At 40.5% G+C, this 19,982-nt stretch overlaps 1 protein-coding gene across 1 annotated transcript in view; it reads left to right on the top strand.

Annotated features, from left to right (window-relative positions):
- Nipa1 (NIPA magnesium transporter 1) overlaps positions 1-19,982 on the top strand; it is a 49,671-nt gene that overhangs the window by 18,466 nt on the left and 11,223 nt on the right. The window contains exons 2-3 of the mRNA XM_055607497.1: positions 4,280-4,327; positions 5,308-5,398. Coding sequence (XP_055463472.1) covers positions 4,280-4,327; positions 5,308-5,398 — 139 coding nt within the window. The remainder of the gene's footprint in view (positions 1-4,279; positions 4,328-5,307; positions 5,399-19,982) is intronic.

Genomic DNA, 19,982 nt, shown 5'->3' with positions numbered 1-19,982 from the left:
CCCTGGTATCTCTGGGTTAGCTTGACCCTAGTTGTGGTGCAGTTAGAAACACCAGTTTTAATCTCCAGTTTTTCTGGTTTTTCCTCATTTCTTTGCCAAAGGGTTGAACCATTTGCTTAATTTGTTTCTGTCTCTTGGGATTAAGTCTTGGAATGTCCTTGCTCTGAGATTCTTTTATCTAGATGGGATACTCCCCAGCTCCTGAGTTATTAGATGACTAGTTTCAGAGAAAAAGCTTGCTTAAATGCAAATGCGTGACTATGGTTTGTGCTTTTAGGTTGCTATTTAATGCTGTTTAAAGTTTTCCTTAGGCCTCACCCCTACGGTGATGTCTTTTTCTTGGGAAATTATCTCCATATCCTTAGGCTAGTGTTGCCTAGAGTGAACTGTCAGGAGAATTTGAGAAAGGTAGCCTGTGACAACACAAGTAAATAAAGCCCAATGGTAGGAACATAGGGAGCAAAGGCAGTTAGGAGTCACCAGTAGTGTTAACATGTGAAACAGGCAAGTGTTGAGAACCTGCAGTTGCCAGGGTTGAGTCCACCCTCTTCCCTAATGTAGGATCATTGGGGAAGATCCTGGAGAGTTATCTCAAGTGGAAGGTACAGGTGAGAGTTGCTGTAGTCTGGCCAAGTGTTTCATGAGTATGCCATTCCTTGTCATTCCTAGTGGGCCTTCCTAGGAAGCTGGAAGGAAGAAAGAGTGGATGTGAACAAGAGAATGTCAGTGGTGTCAGAGAAAGTCTGGGGCTGTATGGAGTGGTACTCAGAGGATGGCACCTGCAGGCTATCAACACTATTCAAACCCATTTAAGTGCTACCACCTCGGTTGGTCGTCTGACATTGGCATTGTTGATGTCCATGTGACCTATTAAATGCCTATGGGTGACAGGCAGCTGCATGTGTGCAGAAGTCCTTGGGAGGGTGTCTTATAGATTGTCTGGGGTCCATGTGGGTTCCTGTGAACTTCTGCTTTAAAGGTGGACTCTCCCAGATAACCATTTATCAGTTTAATTTTAGAAAATGCTTCCATCAGATTGGCCTGTAAGGAAATCTGTGGAACATTTTCTCGATTAATGATTAATGTGGGATGTCCCGGTCCATCGTGGGGGTGGGGGACCATCCCTGGACAAATGGTCCTGAGTTGTATAAGAGCAGGGTGAGTAAGCCATAAAGACTAAGCCAGTACGCACTGTTACTCCATGGCTCCTGTCTGAGTTTCTGCTTTGACTTTTCTCAAAGATGAACTGTGTGTGATTGGAAAATGTAAGCCAAATAAGCTTTTTTTTTTTTTTTGCATGTTGGTTTTCTTTGCAATAGGAGTCAAACTTGGGCACCAGTAAAAGGAAAGATGAGAAAAGAGAGTTTGAATCTGGATTCCCTAGGCTTTGATCAGGCATTCCACGGGAACTTTCCCATCGTCTCCAAGTATTTGAGGAAGAAGAGAATAGTGTTGTGGTTAGGGATGAGAGCATTCAAAAGCCTTTCCTGCTTCCCTATTGGCTGGCTAATTGACAGCAGTTACAGGTGCACATCTGAGTTTAGAGCACACCTGCTGAAATTGCCAGGTTCTGTGTCTGCAAACAGTGATTTGGACAAAGACACATGGAATGGGAAAAGTGATGGTTAATTAGATGAGAGAAACAAATGAACTTTAAAAATGAGACACAGCTGGATGAGGTCCAGGTTCCAGAAGAGATAAGGTTGGGCCCCTGTTACCATTATGGGCCACTTACATATTGTGCATTCTTTCTGACAATGTGGTTTTATCACGTATGTACCCAGTGTTTGAGAACATTTCCAGTTTTTCCTTAATCTTGGCTGCTTTCACGTGTTTGTCCTGGTGCCTCTGGGATCTGTTTCTCTAACCTCAGTCATGCTTCTTGTTAATTCACAGGATTCTTGCTGTGGGCAACAGTTGTACTGTGAGTGATCCTTGCTGTTAGCTGCTTTGCTACTTGATGTCACCAAATTCCTCTCAAGAAACAACTCAATGGAAAGATTATTTCATAAGCCCTACAGGTTAAGAAGGAATCCATCCTTTATGTAACAAAAGACATGGCTGCAGGTGCATGAGGTAGCTGGTCACTTTGTGTCTGCAGCCAGGAAGCAGAGAGCCAGGCTATCTCACATCAAGACACAGCTGGTGACACACTTCCTCCAGCAGGCATCTACTTCAAGTTTCATAACCTTCCCAACAGCACTAAAAGCTTGGACCATATGTCCAAACACGTGATCTTTTGGGGGACATTTCATATTCAAACCAGAGCATTCCATCCTTGGCCATTTCGTCATGCAAGATGCATTTGCTCCAACTTGAGCAGTCCTCATGGAGTGCTCATGCTGAGTCATTCAATCATTGTTGCACACTGAGTGCAAGCCTAACGACCTGAGTTTAATCAGTGGAACTTACGGTTGGAGAAGACACTGTCTTCCAGAAGTTATCTACTCACCTCTAAATACACACACACACACACACACACACACACACACACGCATGCATTTTCTCCTTGCTCAGGGCCCTGCAGGTTCCCAACACCTGCTTGCTCTTGCTGACACCGTGTAGTGACGCCTAACTAACCTTACTCGCTACTTCCCTACCATTAGACCTTATTTATTTTTGCTGTGTTGTAGGCTACCTTTCTGAAATATACCAGACCATTTACTGTAGGCAACACATGAACCTAAAGTTACGGAGATAATTCCCCAGACATCACTGTATAAACTGACAACATGACCACTCAATGGTGTGGTTTGGGGTAAAGCTTTTATTGTAGATATGAGGGGGAGAATAGCCAGAGGCATGTGGAAGAGCCCAGAGCAGAGAAAGAGAGAAGTAGACTTAATATGGCCAGAAGACTGGTCAGAAGAGAGGTAGAAGAAGAGCAGAGAGGGAGAGTGGGAGTGAGGGAGACTGAGAGAGGAAGACAGCACAGGCCAAAAAGGGAACATAGCCAAAAGAGCAGGGTTATAAGGAGAATGAATAGTGGGGGAGGGGCAGGAGCTGGGGGAGTTTAGGGCAGGGGAGGAGAAGAGAATATGCTCATGGACCCTGAAATGTGTAACAGGTACTCATGATACTGAGGGAGCCTGGAGGCCAGCATGTACTTTGTTATAAACACCACAGACAGCCATTTGCCCTTCTGCCAGTCATAAGGGAAATGGTCCATTTTGGTAGAGGGGAACTGGCTTCAGAGTTCCTGAGGAATGCTGGCTTTTGTCTAATTGCCAGAATTTGGGGAAATGGTGTTTCCTCTGGACCTTACAATCACCTTAAGATTGGGTGTAAGGTAAAAATAACCCTACATATACATAGCAATAATAAATACAATTAAAAATTAAAAAACCCTGTGAGGCAGGAGAATAGTAGGGACTCCCAAGAATATTTATGTTTTAGATAGTGGCTCATTTAGCCAAAGAAAACAAATCTATGAGCAAGTTATTTGTCTTTTGGGTCAGCCTGTGTCAGTTGAGAAAAAAAAACCAAAAAAAACAAATAACCTGCCCAAACCCAACTTTACTATTTTTAGTGACTTCTCATTGCTAGACTAAAGATAACTTATGATCTGGATAAGCAAGATAACACACTTTTCTTTAATTTAGTTTTTATGTGAAGGTTTCTCTTAAGTGTCATTGTAAATCTCTTACTTGTTGACATGTAGAGCTTTTAAAAATATTAAAAAATTTTAAATTATACATGTAGGGGGAATAATATAGCTTGTACACATGTCTTCGGAGGGTGGAGCTTGAGTTACAGACAGTTGTCAGCTGCCTGATATGGATGCTAGGAATTGAATTTGTGTCTTCTGCAGGAGTAGTAAGTGCTCTTAATTTCTGAGCCATCTCTCCAGCACCCATATATGGTAAATAAATCTACTACATAAGGCTGGGAAGATGCTCAGTTGGTAAGAATATTTGTTGTATAATTATTGAGGCTCTGAGTTCATATCCTAGCATCCATGCAGAAATCTGGAAATGGCTTCATGAGTATCTATAACTCCAGAGCAGGACAAAAAAACCAAAACTTGAATTCCAGGTTTGGGGAGAGACCCCCTTTCAAAGAAATAAGGCAAATAAGAGAACAATAGAAGTGGATACTTGATTCCCTTTCTGGCTTCTGCACACGTGTGTGCACAGCTGTGCATACTGCATACCCCTACAGACATGTACGTATAACACACACACACATACACACACACACACACACACACACACACACACACACACACACCACTAAATAAACCTGCTTTCCTGATATTCCTCTCATTTCTTTTTTATAGGTACTTCCTACTTAACAGACATTGTATGGTGGGCTGGCACAATTGCAAGTAAGTAGCCTCTAGAGTCAAGATTCTGGTCTTTTTATTTCTTTGTAAAGCTATTCACCTGGGCAGGGGTGGAGAGGGCTTTGAAGGTCTCCCATACATCCCACTCTCTGCACTCCACATTCACTCTCTCTTCCTGTTGTCCTCCCCTTTGTTGGAAGAAAGTAGATGAGAAAATATGGAATGATGACCTGGGAGAAGGAGGCATAGGCTCCTTGCTGGGTGTCACACTGGGTGTGGAGAAGTCAAGCAGTTTCAAATTCTTTTGTCACAGCGCTGTCGCTTTCGGTTGTTCAGGCTGACTTGTTTTCTGAGCACACTTGATGTAACAAAGAAGATTCTTGACTCAAAGAACAGATCAAAGATCACATGCTATAACTTAAAAAAAAAATCAACCTTTTTTTTTTAAGTTACATGGTTTGTCATATATTGCCTTTTAAACAAAATGCTACCTAGCTGAGGCTAATTGTGCTCATTGGGAACTCCCTTTTAAGCTGTGTTTGAGTGGTGCACCCAGGAGTCCTGTGCAACCCAGCTCTGGCCAGCTTCTCCACTAGAGCGGGTCTGAGGTCACGTGAAGGCAGTTGGGAAGCTCTGCCCGACTTGTTGAGGCAAGATTGGTCACTGGATATGAAGTTGTAGTCAAAAGCAGTAGGGAGCCTTGGTGCACTACTGTAGTGTGTACAAATACTGAAACTCAAAGTAGAATAAACTACTTTGAGTGTTGGCACTATAAAACAATAAAAAATATATTCAGTGTTGCACTTCTTATTGTGATAATGCTGGTCACATCACAATATGAGAGTTGAGACTACTCCCCAGACCAGTGAACTTCAGCCACTGGGATCTGTGAACGTGTAGATTTGCTTCCTCAGAAATGGTGTAAAAGAAGCCTTTTCAGAACAGTCTTGTAAAATGTTGATTGGTGATAAAAAGGGTGGCTGGTAATGGCAAGTTGCTATCCTTGTGATTCTCTTTGACAGTGGCTGTTGGCCAGATTGGAAACTTCCTAGCTTACACTGCGGTCCCTACAGTCCTGGTGACTCCTTTGGGTGCCCTTGGAGTACCATTTGGGTGAGAACTGACATTCTGTTTTGATATTTAATATTCAATTTACATAGGAAAAAAACCCTTCCATTATAAATGTTTCTGTTTTAAAAATAAAATTGTTGATGAAGATAGGTCTTTTGTACTTAGAGTTCATATTTCCATTACTAATACTTCTCTTAGGACTCACTTCATTATATTTTGTATCCTAGTTTATTCATACTTATTGAGTCTGCCACTGTTTACTCCCCAGGGCTTTGCTCTGGGAAACTTCTTAGAACCTAGAGTCTTCCTAATATCATGGCATGTTATTCTTAGAGACCTTGGTGTGTAATGTCAGTTTGTATTTTATGTGGGTGCTTAGCATCCTGTGCTAGACAGGCATTCTCCCACCTTATTCCAGCAAGCTACTGAAGCAGGGTATATGACATTTGGGCATCAATGCATGTTGAAGAGGGTTTGTTATCATACAGTCCAGCATATAGATACTCTGGGTGAGCTTTTCGTTTGACTGTGTTAGGGATGATCCAACTGGGATCTTACACACTCTCAAGTTGGAGTTTCATGGTTTGAAATACCTGCCTGTGATAAGGAACCAGGTCTCCTGGACTAGGAATATGACCAGGCTTATTCTCCAATTACCCAGATGTGCACATAAATAAAGATTTAAAGAGTGACAGCTGTCAAAGATCACCCTTTCTATTAAGTTGATGACTAGATCATTGTCTCTTGCTGTAACAAAGTGATGGGAATGGCTCATTTTTTTTTTTAAATAAACAAGGTTTTAATTTTGGTTTGTAGTTCCAGAAGCTACAAAGTACAATTTGGACAGCCCATTTTTCTTTCTTTCTTTTTAATCTTTTGAGTATGTAGCCCTGGCTGTCCTGAAACTCGTTTTGTAGACCAGGCTGTTCTTGAATTTACAGGTCTACCTGTTTCTGTCTCTCAACTGCTAAGATTAAAGTTGTATAGCACCACATCTGGATAAAGATTTGTTTGTTTTTATTTTACTTATATTTTTGAAACAATTATTTTTATTTTTAGTTATGTGTATATGTGTGGTCTGTATGTGGCTATGTGTACATGTATGTACAGGTGCTCTGGAAGTTCAGAAGAGGATGTTGAATCCCCTGGAGCTAGACTAAGTCAGGGCTGGGAACTGAACTTGTGGTCTCTAGGCAAACCACATATGCTCTTACCTACTGAGCTCTGTCTCTCCAGACCCAGGCAACCCCATTTGTGAGGCTTGCAGACTACTTCATTCCTTGGCAAAAAGCGAAGTGGGCAACCCAGAGGGAACTCCCACGTTACAACAGTTGATTTGGTGGCAACAAATTTAGTCCTGTGAGAGCTACATATTCTCTCTCTCTCTCTCTCTCTCGTTCTCTCTCTCTTGCTCTCTTGTTCTCTCTCTTTTTCTCTCTCCTCCTCCTGTTCTTCTTTTTCTTTTTCTTCGTTTCTCTGTGTAGCCCTGTAGACCAGGCTGGCCTCTAACTTAGATATCTGCCTGCCTCTGCTTCCCAAGTGCCACAATTAAAGATGTTCACCACCCCTGCCCAGTGCAGTAATCTCTTTAGAATGTGATCACCTTTTAAAATTGCAAGCCAAATTTCAACATTAGTATCTGTAGGAACAAACCCCATCCAAACATGTGGCTTGCTAAAAAAATGTTTTTTTTTTATTTATTTTTTATTTTTAATTATACTTTAGTTACTTTGTATCCCCCCTCTAGTTCCCTCCCTCCTCCCCTCCCAATCCCTCCGTTCCTCCCCTTCTCCACACACTCCCCTCCCCAAGTCCACTGGTAGGGGAGGGTTTCTTTTTCTTCCTTCTTATCCTAGTCTGTTAGGTCTCATCAGAAGTGGCTGCATTGTCTTCCTCTGTGGCCTGGTAAGGCTGCTCCCCCCTCAGGGGGAGGTGATCAAAGAACAGGCCAATCAGTTCATGTGAGAAGCAGTCCCTGTTCCATTACTATGGAACCCACTTGGACACTGAACTGCCATGGGCTACATCTGTGCAGGGGTTCTAGGTTATCACCATGCATGGTACTTGTTTGGAGTATGAGTCTCTGGAAAGACCCCTGTGCTCAAATTTTTTGGTTCTGTTGCTCTCCTTGTGGACCTCCTGTCCTCTCCAGCTCATACTATTATTTCCCACTTCTTTCATAAGATTCCCTGCATTCTGCCCAAAGTTTGGCCATAAGTCTCAACATCTGCTTGATAGTCTGCAGGGCAGAGCCTTTCAGAGGCCCTCTGTGGGAGGCTCTTAACTTGTTTCCTGTTTTCTTCTTCTTCTGGTGTCCATCCTCTTTGCCTTTTGGAGTGGGGATTGAGCATTTTAGCCAGAGTCCTCCCTCTTGATTAGTTTCTTTAGGTGTACAGATTTTAGTAGGTTTATACTATATTATATGTCTATATGAGTGAGTATATACCGTGTGTGTCTTTCTGCTTCTGGGATAGCTCACTCAGGATGATCCTTTCCAGATCCCACCATTTACCTGCAAATTTCATTATTTCCTTGTTTTTAATTGCTGAGTAGTATTCCATTGTGTAGATGTACCACAATTTCTGTATCCATTCTTCAGTTGAGGGGCATCTGGGTTGTTTCCAGCTTCTGGCTTTTACAAATAAAGCTGCTACAAACATGGTTGAGCAAATGTCCTTATTGTGTACTTGAGCCTCTTTTGGATATATGCCTAGGAGTGGTGTGGCTGGATCTTGAGGAGAAAAATGTTTTGTTTTGTTTTGTTTTTATGAGATCTTTATGACTACAAAGATATTGAGGTTCTGTTTACCTTTGAAGACAATATTAATAAATAGTCTAGGAGAGAAGAGGAATAAGCTGTTTTATTTCATGAGTATATTGGCTGCAGTTTTATTCCAGACAGACCCCAATCCTTGTAGAGACCAATGTGATAACTTTATTTTAAACTTTATATTAGTCCATTTACTTTACATCCCGAGGGTGCCCCTTCCCTCTCCTCTCCCAGTCCCCCCACTTTCCCTTCTTTTCTCTTCCCCTCTCCCTTTTTCCCTAGAAACATATGCTGGATATTAATGTCACTTTGTGTTTTGGGTGCCCCAGAAAGTCTGGGAAGGCAGGAATGGTGCTTATGCTTGGAATCACTCCTCTGCTTTCCCCATTTGTTTCCATGGTCTTTGAACATGGCACATTTGACATGTATGTCAACTCTCATGCCATTTTATAATTTAAGTGACCCACTACTCACAAGAAGTGTTATTCACCCAGTGAAGTATAGGACTTGTCCCTGCTGTGGTCTTAGGCTTCAAACACAGAACTATGTGTATGCTTTAAGCAATGGAACATTCTGAAAAATAAAATAAAATAATAATAAGCAAATCAAATTAAATTGGAAAAAAAAGCAAAGATGGCAAAGTATATATGTGTATGATAAAAGAACATGGCACTGGACAGAAAATCAGTTTATATTTTTAAATAGAACAGAGAGCCCCCCTCAAATAGGTCCACTATAATACACAACAGTTTAATATATGATAAAAGTAATCATCACAATATACTTTAACATGGGTTAAAAAAACTTATTCGGAAATAATTTCCAAATTACAGAAAGGGGTATAGGGTTAAGAATAATCTTAATTGATGCCAAAGGACCTCACTTAGACATAACTTTTGTGGATGTTTTAGATTCTTTTCTCTGTCCTTGGCATTCTTTAAACAGGGCTTCTTAACCTTGACACTATTGCCATTTGAGGTCAGATATTTCTTTGTTGAACATGTTGAGCAGAGTTTTGTATACCATAGCTTGTTTGGCAGCCTCCTTGGCCTCTCTACCTCAGGCCATTAGCATTGATTCCCCTCCTTAAAGTATCTTTAGACATAAACAAGTGATATGTTCAGCAATACAAACAGGTTGATATTGGAAGACACGGGGGGCTGGTGAAGGCATTTGTCACAAAGCCAAATGACCCAGTTTCAACCCCTGGCACCCATATTTCACATGTATGGCCCCTGCACCAAATGTTTTTAAAAACTTAAAAAGGAGAACAAAGTATATTATCTAAATAGTAACTGTAAAGATGTTAGAAAAGCTACCTACCAGACAAAACAAACTGTACAACAAAAACAAAAAAAAATGCTACTGAAGGATATTTTATGATAAAATGGTTAGCCCATCTGGAAAATATAAACAGTTCAATGTACAGAAAACAGCTTCCAGAATCTATGTAGCCAATTTTAACAGGAAAAAAAAGTGAGAGATAATAGAGATGGTTCTATGGTTGAGAGCACTGGCTGCTCTTCCAGAGGACTCAGCTTGGTTCCCAGCACCCACATGATGACTCACAGTTGTCCATAACTCTAGTCCCAGGGGATCTGACTCCCTTGTTTGGCCTCCACAGCCACTAGGGATGTGTGTGATGCACAGATTCACATGCAGGCATAAAACCACTTACAGAAAAACAAATAGGTAAAACATTCCTTAAGTCCACGACAATATTAGATAAAAGCATGTTACATAGATGGTGTCTGGAGGACAGTTCTCATGACTACATCAGTGACTTTTTAAGAAGGAAAGACGTGAGCTCATGCACTTGCTTCATCCTGCCTTGTGATTTCTTCCACTGTGCTATGTAAGGTGCTACACAGATTCAAGTGCTATTCCCTTGTACCCTCAACCTACAGAACTGATATGAATAAACCTCTGTTCTCTGTGAATTACCTAGTTTGGGATACTTACAGCAACTTGCTTATAGAGAAAATGGACTAAGACAAGACTATACTTACTAAAACTAGAAAAAAAGTTAGAACATTTCTACAGCTATGCAGAAATGAAAATAATTATATGGCACCAGGTTAGGTAATTTAGGAGAAACAACACAATCCTAGAGAGCTTACTGAAACTGTTTTAAGAAGAGTATACAAGTTTCTAATTCTTAATTAAAAAAAAATTAAAAGCTTCAAAAAAAAAAGAAAAGGCAAGGAACAAATATGATGATTCTATTATTTGGGAAATTTATATGTGCATATAATTCATTTTTATTAAATCTACTCCCTTCCCTTCCCCTGTAGTTCCTCTCTTATACTCTCCAATGATTTTTTCCATCCTACATATATACTCTTTAGAAAAAAAATTTAAAACACCCACGAAGTCCACTTACTGCTTCTGTATATGTTCAGATGTAGGACCAACTTGGAGCATGAGTAGCCTCCCAGGAATGGCATCCCTGAAGAAAACTTTCTGGATTAGACTTAATGTTGGGATTTTAGCTGGCTTGATTTTGTGCAAGTCTTGTGCGAGCAGTCACACCACTGGAGTTCACACATGCTGTTAACTATACTATTATATCAGGTAATAAACAGACATCCAACCCCTCTGGCTCTTCATATCTTTCTGCCCACGCTCCCTTTTGCATTGATCTCTGAAGGAAGGGATATGATATACGTCCCATTTAGATCTGAGTACTCCACAGTCTCTTCCTCTCTGCACATTGATCAGTTATGGGTCTCTATTGTAATCCCCATCTACTGTAAAAAGTAACTTCTCCTCCAAGAATTGGGAGATGCACTCATTTATGGTTATGAAGCCGAGAATTTAGGAGGTAGTTTATTTACTATGTTCATTTAGTAGAATGATAGTACTATGTTTTAGCCACACACAGGGTTTTGTTGTTCCTGTTTGATGGTTTGTTTGTTTTGTTTTGTTCTGTTTTTCTCAGTTAACTCTTCCAGGCTTGAGTTTCATCTTGTGGTATAGAAAGTGGTTAATTACCATCTTTGCCACTATTATACCAGTGAACATATCCTGCCAGATCAGTCATTATTGTAGCTCAAGGGTTCAGTTCTGAGTAAGACTATTTATTATTTTTCTTTCCCTGTAGGACACATAGCTTTTTCCAGTATTGATGGCTACTGGGAGAGGTAGAACCACCTTTCTTCAGAGAGAATAGCCCTGAGAGAATATCCATGTAGAAGAGCTCATCCCTATGCTCATACAAGGTTAAATGTACTCAATTGGTATTAAGTTAAAGGGAGGGGAGCAAGAAAGGGAGTGTGTAGGTGGGAGAATGATAATATGACGTTGGGAGAGAAAAGTTGGGGGCATGGGAAGGAATTAAAGAGGAGTGAACAGGGAGTAAAGTGGATCCAAATACATTATATGCATGTATGGCTAGTAAACAAAATGTTTAATAAAAATAAAAGTTTCATATCCAATAGCACCAAAGTAAATGAAATAGGAATAAATTTTACAAAAAAAAAAAGGGGGGGGGGGCAGTCACACTCTGAAAACTATGGAAGTATTTCTCAACTTCAAGCAGGTGCTAGTGCCAACACATATTTCTGAGTGCATTTAAAGGAGACGTAGTAAATGGCCCATATTTACAGGCCAGGAAAAGATAATATTATTACTATGATAGTATTCTCAGATTAATCTGTAGGCTCAGTACAATTCTCTCAAAATTCTATCTTAATTCTTCATAGAAATTGGTATGCTGTCCCTAAAATTTATGTGCAGATGGGGAAAATTTAAGTAGATGGACAGTCTTGAAATATAAAGAAAGGTAGAGGAATTACACTTTCTGACTTCAAAGCTTCTTTCAAAACCAGTAATCAAGCTGGGTATTGTGGTAAATACCAGTAAACCCAGCACCTAGAAGGCTAAACTGGGTGTTGTGGTGTATGCCTGTAAGCCCAGCATGTGGAAAGCTGAAGCTGAGCCCTGTGGTCTGGCCTATAAGCCTAGCACATAGAAGGCTGACAATAGGAGACATCAAGATTGAGATGAGACTTGACTTCACAGTGAGCCTTCGTCTCAAGTAAAATAAAATAAACACCATAGTAATCAAAACTTGATACTGGATTAAGGACAGGTATGCATGTTTTGGTTGGTGGTTCGGTCTCTGAGAGCCCCTATGGGCCCAGGTTATTTGACTCTGTAGGTTTTCTTGTAGTGTCCTTGACCTCTCTGGCTCCTTCAATCCTTCTTTGCCCTCTTCGACAGGATCCTCCAATCTCCATCTAATGTTTGGCTGTGGGTCTCTGTATCTGTTTCCATTAGCTGCTGTGTGAAGCCTCTCAGAGGACAGTTATGCTAGCCTCCTGTCTGTGAGATCTTTCCATCTTCTGATATCTTCTTCAATTTCTTTTTTAAGAGACTTGAAGCTCTTGTCATAAAAGTGTTTCACTTGTTTGGCTAGAGTTACACAAAGATATTTTATATTATTTTTGGCTATTATGAGGGGTGTTATTTCCCTAATTTCTTTCTTGGCCCATTTATCATTTGCATAAAGTAGGGCTACTGTTTTTTGTGGGTTTTTTTAGGGGGGTTCTTTTTTGTTTTTGTTTTGTTTTTAGGTAATTTTGTATCTAGCTACTTTGCTGAAGGTGTTTCTCAGTTATATGAGTTGTCTGGTAGAAGTTTTGGGGTCACTTATGTATACTATCAAATCATCTGTGAATAGTGATACTTTAACTTCTTCCTTTTCAATTTGTTTCTGCTTTCTTTTAGTTGTCTTGTTACTGTAGCTAAAACTTCAAGTACTATATTGAATAGATAGGGAAATAGTGAGTAGCCTTTTCTTGCCCTGATTTCAGTGGGATTGATTTAAGTTTCTCTCAATTTATTTTGGAGTTGGCTTTAGGCCACTGTATATTGCCTTTATTGTGTTTATGTATGTGCCTGTATCCCTCATCTCTCCAAGACTTTTAACATGTTGGATTTTGTCAAAGACTTTTTTAGCATCTAATAAGATGATTGTGTCTGTGTGTGTTTCTTTTAATTTGCTTATATCATGGATTACACTGCTAGATATTCGTATATTGAACCACTCCTGTATCCCTGGAATAAAGCCTGCTTGATCATCTGGTTTCAGCTTTTTTTGATTGCCAGACTTTTAATGACTGCTTTTATTTTCTTAAGGGTTAAGGGACTATTTAAAATGTTTACCTGATCTTGATTCAACTTTGGTAAGTGGAATTTGTCAAGAAAATAGTCCATTTCATTTGGATTTTCCAATTTTGTGGAGTATAGGCTTTTGTAGTATGACCTAATGGTTCTTTGAATTTCCTCAGTGTCTGTTGTTATGTTCCCCTTTTCATTTCTGATTTTGTTTATTTGGATATTGTTTCTCTGCCTTTCAGTTAGTTTGGCTAAGGCTTTGTCTATCTTGTTGCTTTTCTCAAAGACCCAGCTCTTGATTTCATTGATTCTTTGTATAGTTCTCTTTGTTTCAAATTCACTGATTTCAGCCCTGAGTTTGATTATTTCCTACCTTTACTCCTCTTGGGTGTGTTTGCTTCTTTTTTGTTCTAGAGCTTTCAGGTGTGCTGTTAATTTGCTAGTATGAGATCTCTTCAGTTTCTTTAAAAGGTACCTAGTGCTATGAACTTTTTTCTTAGCACTGCTTTCATTGTGTCTCTTAAGTTTGGATATATTATGCCTTCATTTTCATTGACTTCTAGAAATTTTGTAATTTCTTTCTTTATTTACTCCCTGACCCAGTGGTCATTAAGTAGAGAATTGTTCAGTTTCCATGAGTTTGATTCTTTGTTCTTGAAGTCCAACTTTAATCCATGGTAATCTGATAAAATAAATGGGATTATTTCAATTTTCTTGTATCTGTTGAGGCTTGTTTTGTGACTGACTACATGGCCAATTTTGGAGAAGGTTCCATGAGGTGCTGAAAAGATGGTATATTCTTTTGTGTTTGGGTAAAATGTTCTGTCGATATCGTTAGGTCCAGTTGATGCGTAACATCAGTTTGTCTCATTATTTCTCTATAGTTTCTGTATTGATGGCCTGTCCATTGGTGAGAGGAGGTGTTGAAGTTTCCCACTAATTAATGTATGGGGTTCGATGTGTGATTTCAGTTCTAGTAATGTGTCTTTTACAAATGTAGGTTCTCTTGCATTTGCGGCTTAGATGTTCAGAACTGAGATGTCATCTTGGTGAGTTTTTCCTGTGATGAATATGAAGTGTCCTTCTTCATCTCTTTTGATTTACTTTGATTGAAAGTCTATTTTATTAGATATTAGGATGGCTACCTCAGCTTGCTTTTTGGGTTAATTTGTTTAGAAAATATTTTTTTAGCCCTTAACTCTGAAGTAATGTCTCTTGTTATTGCTGAGGTATGTTTCTTGTATGCAGTACAAGAATGGATCCTTTCTGTTAGCCTATTTCCTTTTATCAAGGAATTAAGTCCATTGATTTTGAGAGATATTAATGGCCAAGTATTGCTTATTCCTGTTATTTTTAGTGTTGGTGGTGGTAGAGTGTGTGCACTCATGCATTTGTGTGTGTGCACATGACCTCGTGATTCCCTTCTTTTGATTTTGCTGGTGTGGGGTTATATCCTATGTTTTCCTGGGTGTAGTTAGCCTCCTTGGGTTAGAGTTTTTCTCCTAGTATCTTCTGTAGGGCTGGATTTGTGGCTAGATATTGTTTAAATTTCTTTTTGTCATGGAATATCTTGTTTTCTCCATCTGTGGTGATTCAGAGTTTTGTTGGGTATAGTAGTCTGGGATGACATCTGTGGTCTCTTAGAGTCTTCAAGATATCTGTCCAGAGGAGCGTCAAAAGGAGACCAACAGAGCCAAAACAAAACAAAACAAAACAAAACAAAACAAAACAAAACTGGGTCCTGGGGTCCCTGCAGAGACTGATAGCCCAACCAAGGACCATGCATGGAAAGGACCTAAAACCCCTGCACAGATATAACCCATAGACTCAGTCTCCACGTGGGTGTCCTAGTAAGGAGAACAGGGACTGTCTCTGACATGAACTCAGTGGCCTGTTCTTTGATCATCTTCCCCCTGGGGGTGCAGCCTTAGCAAGGCACAGAGGAAGACAATGTAGCCAGCCCTGATGAGACCTGATAGGCCAGGGTCAGATAGAAGGGGAGGAGGACCTCCCATATCAGTGGACTAGGGGAGGGGCATAGGGGAAGAGGGGGGGAGGGCAGAATTGGGAGGAGATGAGGGAGGGGGGCCACAGCCAAGATACAAAGTGAATAAATTGTAATAAATAATTATTATTAATAAAACAGATATCCATCCAGGCCCTTTTGGCTTTTAGAGTCTCTGTTGAGAAGTCAGGTATAATTCTGATAGGTCTGTTTTTATATATAACTTAGCACTTCCCCCTTGAAGCTTTTAATATTCTTTCTTTGTTCTGTATATTTAGTGTTTTGATTATTATGTGGTGGGTGGATTTTCTTTTCTAGTCCAATCTATTTGATGTTCTGTAAGCTTTTTGTGTGTTTATAAGGATCTCTTTAGGTTGGGGAAATTTTCTTCTATGATTTTGTTGAAAATATTTTCTGGTCCTTTGAGCTGGGAATCTCCTTCTATTCTTATATTTATTATCTTACTTTTGGCCTTTTCATAGTGTCCCAGATTCCTTGGGTGTTTTGTATCAGGAACTTATATTTAATGTTTTCTTTTACCAGTATATCAATTTCTTCAATCATATCTTCTATGCCTGAGATTCTTTCTTTTATTTCTTGAATTCTGTTGGTGATGCTTGTGTTTGTAGTTCCCTAGGTTTTCCATCTTTAGGATTCCCTCAGTTTGTGTTTTATTTGTTGCTTCTATTTCCATTTTCAGGTCTTAAGCAGTTTTATCATTTCCTTTACCTGTTTGATTGTGTTTTTCTGTATTTGTTTAAGGGATTTATTCATTTCCTCTATCATTCTTATAGCACTGTATCTTCTTGTGCATTGGCTGTGTTAGTATCCAGGGCTTGCTGTAGTAGGATAACTGGGCTCTGGTGGTATCATATTGCCCTAGATCTTGTTGATTGTGTTCTTCCACTGGTCTTTAGCCATCTGGTTGTTTCTGGTGTTGACTGGATGTTCCTGGTGCTGCCAGGACTCTTCGGGAGGCAGTCAGAGCTGTGGGCCTGACAATGAAGCTCAGGGAATAGCATGCTGCTCACCTTTGCTCGCTGTTCTCCAGGTGGACCTGAATGTTCCTGCCCCCCCCCCCCCCCACACCTTTGCAGGCATCTTTGGGAAGGCAGGCAGAGTCATGGGCCTGATGATGGAGCTCAGGGGACAAAGTGCAGCTCACTGTTGCTGGATATGTCCCAGGGGGACCAGGCAGGCAGGAGATTGGCATGGAGGGGTCTAACCTGTATGTTTCTGGGGCACAGCAGACCTCAGGAATAGCTGAGGGATGCATGGTGGAGCTCAGGAAACAACTCACAGCTCACCTCTCAGTAAAGAATACATTTAAAACAAGCAGTGATCCAGCGAGATGGCTTAACAGGTAAAGACAAACTTAATCTTTATTGCCTTCAGGTTTGCTGTCAAACCTGGTGGCTGCAGTCCTGTGGTCTACATGTTAAAGGAAGAAAACAGACTCCTATAATTTGTCCTGTGACTTCCAGATGCATGCTATAGAATGCACACAAACACACATATGTGCACATACACACACGTTTTAAAACCATGTTCCAGAGGTTGTTATCAAGAAAGGAAATTTAAGGACTGGAAAAATGGCTCAGTGGTTAAGAGCACTGGCTGTTCTTCCAAAGGTCCTGAGTTTAATTCTCAGTAACCACATGGTGGCTCTTAACCATCTATAGTAAGATCTGGTGCCCTCTTCTGGTGCATAGGTACACATACAAGGAGAATGCTGTAAGGAAGGAAAGAAGGAAGGAAGGAAGGGAAGGAAGGAAGGAAGGAAGGAAGGAAGGAAGGAAGGAAGGAAGGAAGGGGAAAATTCAGATTAGGAGAAAAGTCTTTCAAACATACTAAAATCTGTACACCTAAAGAAGCTAAGCAAGAAGGAGGACCCTGGGTAAGATGATCAATCATCACTCAGAAAAGCAAATGGGACAGACATCAGACTGGAAGAGGGAGAAAACAGGAACAGGACAGGAGTCTACCACAGAGGGCCTCTGAAAGACTATACCCAGCAAGGTATCAAAGCAGATGTTGAGACATAGCCAAACTTTAGGCAGAGTGCAGGGAATCTTATGAAAGAAGGGAGAGATAAAAGACCTGGACAGGACAGGAGCTCTAAAAAAAATCTGGGCACAGGGGTCTTTTCTGAGACCCATAATGCAACCAAGGACCATGCATGGAAATAACCTAGATCCCCTGCACAGATGTAGGCCGTGGCAGCTCAGTGTCCAAGTGGGTTCCCTAGTAATGGGAACAGGGACTGTCTCTGACATGAACTTAGTGGCTGGCTCCTTGACCACCTCCCCCTGAGGAGTGAAAAGCCTTACCAGGCCACAGAGGAAGACAGTGCAGCCAGTCCTGATGAGACCTGATAGGCTAGGGTCAGATGGAAGAGGAGAGGAATTCCTCTATCAGTGACCTAGGGTAGGGGCATAGGAGGAGAAGAGGGAAGGGTGGGAGTAGGAGGGGGCAAAAGAGGAGGCTATAGCTGGGATAAAAAGTGAATAAATTGTAATAAATAAAAAATAAATTAATATATATAAAGAAATGTGTACTTCAGCATATGAAACTCTTATAATAACCAACTTTTACAAGTGGCTGTTGCATTCTGGGATGGGAGGTGATCTGGCCTTGTGGTCCAGGTTCATTGTCCTGCTTTTATTCATGGCAGTCCCATTCAACCATGGCCCAGTCTGACAGCTGTCCCAGGTGAACCTAGTTCTGTTTTGTGACACTCTCCACTTTTGTTTCTGATTCTTTGTCAGCAACATTGACTTACTTTTCTATTGCTGTGACAAAACACCTTCATTAAGGCCACTTACAAAACGAAGTGTTTAATGTGGCTTAAGGTTTCAGAAGGTTAAAGTCCACAATTGCAGGACAAAGGGACAGCTCTTATATTGATCCATAAGCAGGAGGCAGAGAAACGCACTGGAAATGGCTCAAACCCTTTGAACCCCCAAATCCTCCACAGTGTCACAGTTCCTCCAACAAGGTCACACCACCTAATCCCTTTCCAACCAGTTCTACCAACTAGGGACCAACTAGTCAAAAATATAAGCCACCCTGGCCCTGATTTAAGCTCTAGGCATATTTTACCGTGTTTTCCATATTATGTTATTTAGCAATACAGTTGATTTTTCAAACTTGACTGTTAGACCTTCATGACAAAACTGTGGATACAGTATAGTATATTGTGTATACTATACACAAAGTAGCATAAGGTAGGAGGTGGGGACTTCCGCTTTACGAATGTTTATGTTCGTGCATTCAGAAAATGATAGTGGTACATTGATATGGTGAGCCTCAGACTCAGGTCTCTTACCCATGCCTTCCAGCCCCTGGTCTGTATAGTCATCTTTCCTTCTCATTTGCTGAACTACAAGTTAATGATTTCTCAGTTCACGGAGACATTTCTTCCAACATAAATATAGTCTTAACTGCTCCACCCAAGTATTTGAATAACTAGGAAAGGATAGCCACTGAACCATAGTTTAAAGAGTTTAAGCTCATTACCTAGCCCAGATACCCTGTTCATCTGCTTTTCCAAGGGCAGCTGAGAAGATGAACTGATTCTCTGTTTGTTTTTGTTTTGTTTTATTTTGTTTTTCTTTGTCCCTCACTTCCTGTGACCCCAGGCTCTCTCCTCTCAGAGCCGAGAGGAGCCCTGTCCAGCCTCTTATGCTCTTATTCACCTGCAGCCACATGCTCCTCTTCTCATTCCCTTGGGAAAGCAATATTTAAGTCTAACCATTTGGCCTTAATTTTTCTTCCACTTTTTTCCGGGTTTTGTTCTTAAGTATTTTTAATTAAATTTTTAGTTGGACCCAGAATAATGGGTTTCATTATGGCCTTTTCATACATACCTGACTTTGTTCTTTTCTAGCCCCTACTGCCCTTTCCAGGCCACCCTGCTCTTGCCCTCTCCTTCCCCCAAGACAGCCTTTCCTTCTGCCCTTTTGTAATATTTATTCCATTACTTTCCCTTGTCTCCCTCTTCACTTGCTTTACACCTCTCCCTTCCCTTTCCAATAACTTAATTTCCCAGTAATACCACAGGCTGGAACCTGCTTTAACAGGCCATTGGCAGATATTTATGATGTGAACCACCTGAGTGCAGTGCTTCATGGGAGACTAAGGCAGAGCACTGCCGTGAGTTCCAGGCCAACCTGGGTTGCACAGTGAGATTCTGTCTCATAGTCTCCTTTTCTCTAGAAAATACACATGATACTGGGGGGGGGGGTACTTTTTTCATGTTAACTGTTTATTGTCACTTCATTTCTCCTGCCTCTTCATTAGCCTTGTAGCCTTAGCTTCAGTGCTCAGCCTGTCTAGGGCCTGTTTGTCAAAGAAAACAATCCAATATATCCATGAACCTGTTGCATCCTGTTCCCAGATATTCATGTCCTCTGAATATCTTCAGCATAGATAACAAAATAGGAATGACCTAATAGAAGCCCAGTTTTTCCACTTCAGGTTGTATGCTGATGTTATAATGGGAAATAAGACATGAACACATTGATATTTTATGAACTCATACATTGTTTTTATATGAAAAAACTAATACCATAATTTTTGAAGTTTTTAATATTAGCGAAAAATAACCACCGTTATTCCTTCTTCCATACTTTAGTTGCCATTAGCATTATTTTGTTCTGGTTTGTGTGTACATATGTTGTTTGCTTTTATAAATAAGGAAGGGATATTTTTATATTTTGGTCAATCAT

This window comes from Psammomys obesus, unplaced genomic scaffold (assembly GCF_907164565.1).
Source record: "Psammomys obesus unplaced genomic scaffold, mPsaObe1.curated_primary_1811, whole genome shotgun sequence".
In the NCBI taxonomy this organism is placed as follows: domain Eukaryota; kingdom Metazoa; phylum Chordata; class Mammalia; order Rodentia; family Muridae; genus Psammomys; species Psammomys obesus.
Note: the sequence above shows the minus strand (reverse complement) of the source record. Positions and strands in the feature narration are given on the sequence as shown.